Source organism: Staurois parvus, unplaced genomic scaffold, assembly GCF_062004578.1.
Source record: "Staurois parvus isolate SC_StPar_1 unplaced genomic scaffold, SC_StPar_1.0 ptg000415l, whole genome shotgun sequence".
NCBI lineage: Eukaryota > Metazoa > Chordata > Amphibia > Anura > Ranidae > Staurois > Staurois parvus.
In genome coordinates this window covers 377,920-384,804 of record NW_028318211.1, presented here as the reverse complement: position 1 = coordinate 384,804, position 6,885 = coordinate 377,920, and the positions used below count along the sequence as shown (strand labels likewise).

Below are 6,885 nucleotides of genomic sequence, written 5' to 3'. Positions count from 1 at the left end.
TGATTGCACAACTGTCACCTTAGAAAGACACTATGCAACCTTTTTTTGTGAGCTTCTTCACTAACAAAATATTAGTTTCAAGAGCAGGGACACACAAGACCTTTTTCACAGGTATCTTTCTGGTGACACTGGGAAATAGGATCGTAAAGAAAACTGTCTCTTATGATTCCAGTTCTTATTCCTATTTTTGGTCTTTAAAGCAGACTCTGCGAGAGAAGCACCTTCACTATTAATTCTTTCTGTTTTGCAGCTGGATAGAAGAAGAAGAAGAGGATTCATCTGGGGTCTGAGGAGGTTCACCAAAGTGCTTTGGATGCTCTTAGAGGAGAGACTATTTTGGTGCCCGTATTTGGGCATCCCATATACCCCTCAACCCCACCCAAGTTGTTAAACCCCTTAAAAATACAACAAAACCAAGCTCAAGGACTGTTTTCTGACTCCAATGTGCAAAGTGTGGAAGAAAATGTGTGTTGCCTGGCTGTGCAAAGCTTTAGGGGGACCCAAAACTCAGCGACTCCTAAGAAGGTAGTGCTACACCTATATTCATCCACAAGCTTGCCCTTAACATATCCCATTGTCGGTTCATCATCTGGACCTGCATCAAGTGCTGTGACAAGCGTTTCATAACATAACTATATTGCTCCAGGCTCATAGGAAGAGTGAGTTAGGCCTGCCGAAAACTTAAACAAAATTTCTTCCAGACTCCAACCACGCTGTCAAACTGTATAAAGCAAACCTGGATTACAGTATATTGCAAAAATAGGCACCATCATGCAAACGTCGGCAGCACTGTTTTTCAGGGCCTCGTGATTTATAACAGCAGTGCTGCTGTCTTCAGAGCTCCACAGCCAGGCAGTGGGTGCCTCTATGCATCTCCTCCAAGAGAGTACCAGGATCCTCTGAGGGTAAGACTCATTCACCCTTCAGTACAACATTTTCCCCTGGCTTTCTGCCTTGAATGTTGTATCCTTCTTGACCAGGCAGGACATTTTGTGCTAGGCTCCAACAATCATCAGGCCTAACCAGCACATACTACTACACACACCTTCCCAGGCCAAACCCCAGGGAGAAGACCCCTCACCAGGCTACTCTCCAAATATAAATATACTACCCCAGCATGCACCACTGGTAGTAAACTTCCTTGTGGTTTGCCAGGTTGCCTTAGAGAGATGTCACCTTTGCAGGGGAGACCTCTTGTGTTTTTCGTTTATTTTATTTTTGCTTATCCTTTCCTTATTCTTTACTCCCTCCTTTGTTTCATGCTTTTTTTCTTATACTATTACAGGTTCCCCAGTACCTACTTCCTGTCTGATTGGGGAAATATAAGCAAGGTGTAGCAGTTCTGGGCACTCTCACATTGAGAATCAAGGTTTTACCCCAGGATTCTCAACTAAACAGGTTGAGGGGCTCCAGAGGGTTTACTTAATGCAGAGGAAACTGGCATTTCAGTTTCCTCATTTTTCCGTAAAGTCCGTTTTGGGATCTGGAACCTGGAGATTTCAAAGTGATCTGGGAGGGATGAAATCTCCAATCCTGGGTCCATGTTTTATGAACCCCCAGCACACTATTTGTACAGGTGTGTGCAGGGCTTTAAAAAACAACCTGACTAGGGTTCTGGGCTCCACCCCGGCAGACAGGAGATCGTTGCCCAGGAGTCAGGAGAGCTCCACCTAAGAGAGGTGGGAGCCAGAACAGCAAGGGGCTGCTAGCTGTGTGCATAAATCCATTTAGGTAGGAGTCTGCAGGAGAAAGCTGTGAGCCTGAAGTGGAAGGCCAGAGCGGCAGAATTGTGTGTACAAGCCAGGAGGTTAAATATCTGTGTTTTTTTGAAGAGTGAAATGCTGAAAGCCCCTGTGAGGGAATTGCATGGCACATTCTTTTAAATAAAATTGGGCAGAAAGGACCTTAAAAAAATAAGAAAAAGAGTGGCTGTGTGCTTTAAAACTCTACCATTTGATGCTAGCTCTCACAAAGGTTAAAATATGGATTTTCCCATATTTTCATGCACAACACAATCATTTTTCAATTTATACTGATAACTTTAGAGTCACTGGTGTGATATTTGAGAATGCATTAGTCCAAACTACAAGCAGCTACAGAGGTCAGGGAGGACTTGTTTTAAAACTCTTTCTTTTGTAATAAAAGCTTCTTACCTGCCTGTTCACTAGAATCTTCAGAATGTACATTGAGCAGCTTAGTGTACAATCCCAGGGCTAGGACACCAAGTGGTGGCACCCTGCAGAGGGGCATTAAGAGATCTGGATTCAGAATTCAGTGAAGCTTTACGATTTGTTAAGAACACAGCACGAGTGCCAAACCACATAAACACAGCAACCTATACAAACCAGTCAACACTTGTGAAAAGTGGTAATTAAAGTTGGCTATACTTGGTTATACTAGCTGAACAAAAATACACGAACAGATTCCTCCATCCACACAAATGAGGTGGATCTAGGAATTGTCCCCACCAGGATGTTGTATTCCTACAGCAGGACTGGCCACTGTTAGAATATACTGATCAGCAGCTGCAGCCACTGATCGACAAAATATTTCCAATATGTTCCTTTAACACAGTGTTTCTCAACTCCAGTCCTCATGGACCCCCAACAGGTCATGTTTTCAGGATTTCCATTATTTTGCACAGGTGATTTGATCAGTTTCACTGCCTTAGTAATTACCACAGCTGTTTCATCTGAGGGAAATCCTGAAAACATGACCTGTTGGGGGTCCATGAGGACTGGAGTTGAGAAACACTGCTTTAACAGAAGTCAATCAAACACCTCACTATCCGCAGGGCTTTTCTTCCAGTTGGAATGCAGTGGCCCTGTGCTTACCGCTGTCATTTGTTGTAAACCAGTTGTCTTCACCTGCCGACTTCTGTGTGTGGTGGAAGAAATCTGTACTGGGGGGGGGGGGGGGGGGGAATGGGAGAGGAGCTTTGTATTGATGGGGGGGGGGAGTTGAGGAAAGAACTCTAAAGTGTGGGATTACAGGTTAAGTTATGTATTGGTGTGTTGCTCACTTTGGAGCCCTGCATCCTGCGAAATATGCACTCCCGATCTCTGCCCTAAACCCACTCCTGAGCCCTGCACCATGTGCGCTGCCCACCCCTGCACCCTGTGCAATGTGCTCTTCTGAGCTTTGCACAATACTCATTTTGAAACCTTGCATGATACACACTTTGGAGCCTTGCCAAATATGCGCTTCTGCTGATGTGTGAAAAGGTCTCTCTGTTCAGCAACTTATAGCAGGACTGCGGCAGGCATTCTGACACTAGGGGGGAACTGACTAATTGTCCCTGACATCCCCACTGACACTAATACAGTGATCAGTGCTAATAAAAAGCCCTGACACTGTGCTAATGACGCTGGGCAGGAAGGGGTTAACATTTGGGGTGATCAAAGGGTTAACTGTGTGCTGTTTTACTATTTTGTCTGTGTGTGTGCTTTACTGTGTAAGCACACTGCTATGCAGAGCAATATAAAACAGCATGCTGGAGCTGACAGGGGAGAGATCTGTATTGGTTACATAGAGACCTCTCCTCTGACAGTGTTTCTCGGTGATCGCCAGGTGCCAGCGGGGAATCTCCAGCCAGGATCAACAGCTGTTGCCGCCAATGGCAGTGCGGGTAGGTCGGCACATGTTCGTGCCCCCTACCCGGAAATACAAAATCACATATATATGCGTGATTTTGCCCAGCTCTGATGCCCTGTAGTAGTAGTTCTTTTATACAGTGGTCAGGAAGCTGTTAATAGGCAGCCCTCTCAGGTACACTTTAGGAGAATCCCATACAATAGGTAGTGGAGAAGTACCTTTGTTTAGGGATATGAATTCCACTATCAGTGGTGCAATAGGGTTAGGTGAAAGAGTCAAAAGGAATTGAGTCTACAATCTGTAAAGCCTTGTACACATGATCAGAATATTGGATGAATGATCATCCGTTTTGTTTTGTTTTTTGCATGCTAGCCTCTTATCAAAAGTGAAGAGGTACTGATTAAATGAAAATCGTACAATCTGGTATCATAAGAGAAACATTTTCATGCTTGTCCCTTCTAATAATTTTGGACAAAAGCTGTGTTCTAATGACCAGATTATCGTACAATTGTATTTTTTGTACAATTTTCTGACCATGTGTACTAGGATTAAGTTTAGGTATGTTGCTGAAGTCAGCACTAGTAAGGGAGTGATGTGATAAGACAGGCTCCTAGACAACAGACAAAATCATGAAAAGACAAAGCATAATTTCATTAACCAAAGCAAGGTCAGTTCTGGATAGGGCGTGTCTTAGTACTGAGATTCTACAGGATGGTGCATCTTCTGCAGATCTCTCAGGTCCAATTCAGATCATCATTTAGCTAAAGGAGTAGTATGGAGAGGTGTCGTAAGGGCTGTAGTTGGGGAATTTGTAGAGGGTTGGGTCCAAGGGATGCAATTTTTAGTGGCCATTTATATATGAACTAAATCAAAATGTGTGTATATACGAGGGGTGACTGAAAAGTTCTCGGCCTACCCATGAAGCATTTGTCTTAGCCCAATTTTATTTTTGCTACTCATAGTACATATCTTTGCAAGGTTCCATACCAAATTTCTCACAAATAGCTTTTTCTTTGTTTCAGTTATTGAAGACTGAAGTGCAGAAGGTCATCATTGTCTTAAAGATGGAGAAAGTGAGAAAACGTGCTGTTATCCAATACTTGCTGCTGCCACGTTTGTTTTCAACAGTCAACATTCTCAGGACCCACCGACTTGACACCTTGTGCATGTCCAGCACTACTGTTAAAATTTGTCCAACACGTTCCTTGGATATGCCCACTTTCTCTGCGATGAAATGTTCTGTCACACGCCTGTCTGCCATTACGAGATCCTGGATTGCTGTGATGTTTTCCTCTGCACATGCAGTTGCTGGCCTTCCACTGCGAGGGGCACCTTGGACAGAGGGGTTCCCCCTCTTGAATTCCACCACCCACTTTTTAATGGTGGAATAGGAAGGGGCATCCTCCCCTAATATTTCTATCATGTCCTGTCCACTCATTTCCTTTTTCAGCAGGTATTGGATAACAGCACATTTGCTCACTTTCTCCATCTTTCAGACAATGATGACCTTCTACTCTTCAGTCTTTAATAACTGAAACAAAGAAAAAGTGATTTGTGAGAAATTTGGTATGGAACCATGCAAAGATATGTACTATGAACAGCAAAAATAAAATTGGGCTAAGACAAATACTTCATGGGTAGGCTGAGAACTTTTCAGTTGCCCCTCGTATACACCCCCCCCCCCCACTACAATAATGTATAAAGTGCTAAGTGCTTAAATCACAAATATATGACAAGTGCAAATACATAAAAAAATACATAAAAGTGCCCATTGCAGAAAAGTGCTTTAGAGTTCAGTTCATTGCACATGTAGAGGATGGTTTCCACCACTCCTGAATATAAGGAGAAATTTATATTTTCCTAATATTCTTACTCCACATACTTCAGATCATTCAGTGATGTATCTATCCGCACTTAACTACTATGGACAAATATACCACAATAGTCATACTTTTGTTTTAAAAGACCTAACAAAAAGACCTAAAATTAAAATCAGTTAATACAACTTTTAGCTCTGGAAAAATGTAAATGAATCTATTACTGCATAGCACGTGCAGTCCTGGAGACAAAACAGAACTCTTCATCTTTTGTTTCCATTAATGGATTTATTTAAGTTACAGCAGTTCTATATGTATCAATAAATTATCTTCAGCCAATGCTAGGCACTAGAGCTTTGTCCTGAATCTGTAAGCTGCCTGAATTCCTTTTAATTATCATAAGTGGATTTGTTGTACTGCTGGCCTGTTGCTATCATTCCATTCCAAGGGAGATTATTTTTAAGTACCCTAGTTACTAGGTCTCACATCTCACATGTTGGTCTTGCCATGTAAGTACTGAGACTTTCAGTGCGGCTTTTACTCTTCAGAAGTTTTGGAGAGTATACAGTGGATATAAAAAGTCTACACACCCCTGTTAAAATGTCAGGTTTCTGTGATGTAAAAAAATGAGACAAAGATAAATCATTTCAGAACTTTTCCACCTTTAATGTGACCTATAAACTGTACAACTCAGTTGAACAACAAACTGAAATCTTTTAGGTGGAGGGAAGTAAAAATAAAAAACTAAAATAATATGGTTGCATAAGTGTATACTTTGTTGAAGCACCTTTTGATTTTATTGCAGCACTCAGTTTTTTGGGGTATGAGTCTATCAGCATGGCACATCATGGCTTGGCAATATTTGCCCACTCTTCCTTGCAAAAACACTCCAAATCTGTCAGATTGCGAGGACATCTCCTGTGCACAGCCCTCTTCAGATCAGCTCGCAGATTTTCGATCAGATTCAGGTCTGGGCTCTGGCTGGGCCATTCCAAAACTTTAATCTTCTTCTGGTGAAGCCATTCCTTTGTTGATTTGGATGTATGCTTTGCGTCGTTGTCATGCTGAAAGATGAAGTTCCTCTTCATGTTCAGCTTTCTAGCAGAAGCCTGAAGGTTTTGTGCCAATATTGACTGGTATTTGGAACTATTCATAATTCTCTCTACCTTAACTAAGGCCCCAGTTCCAGCTGAAGAAAAACAGCCCCAAAGCGTGATGCTGCCACCACCATGCTTCACTGTGGGTATGGTGTTCTTTTGGTGATGTGCAGTGTTGTTTTTACGCCAAACATATCTTTCGGAATTATGGACAAAAAGTTCAACCTTGGTCTCATCAGACCATAACACATTTTCCCACATGCTTTTGGGAGACTTTAGATGTGTTTTTGCAAAATATATCTGGGCTTGGATGTTTTTCTTCGTAAGAAAAGTCTTCAGTCTTGCCACTCTACCCCATAACCCAGACATATGAAGAA

At 42.3% G+C, this 6,885-nt stretch overlaps 1 protein-coding gene across 1 annotated transcript; it reads right to left on the bottom strand.

Moving 5' to 3' along the window:
* Positions 1–4,612: 4,612 nt before the first annotated feature.
* Positions 4,613–5,083, bottom strand: LOC149454800 (protein GVQW3-like). The gene has a single exon (XM_089686970.1). The coding sequence runs from the start codon at positions 5,081–5,083 to the stop codon at positions 4,613–4,615; it is 471 nt and encodes a 156-aa protein (XP_089543096.1).
* Between the last annotated feature and the right edge of the window lie 1,802 nt (positions 5,084–6,885).

Excerpts from the sequence above, each read along its gene's own strand:
- LOC149454800 (XM_089686970.1), bottom strand. The coding sequence starts at position 5,083 with ATGGAGAAAGTGAGCAAATGTGCTGTTATCCAATACCTGCTGAAAAAG.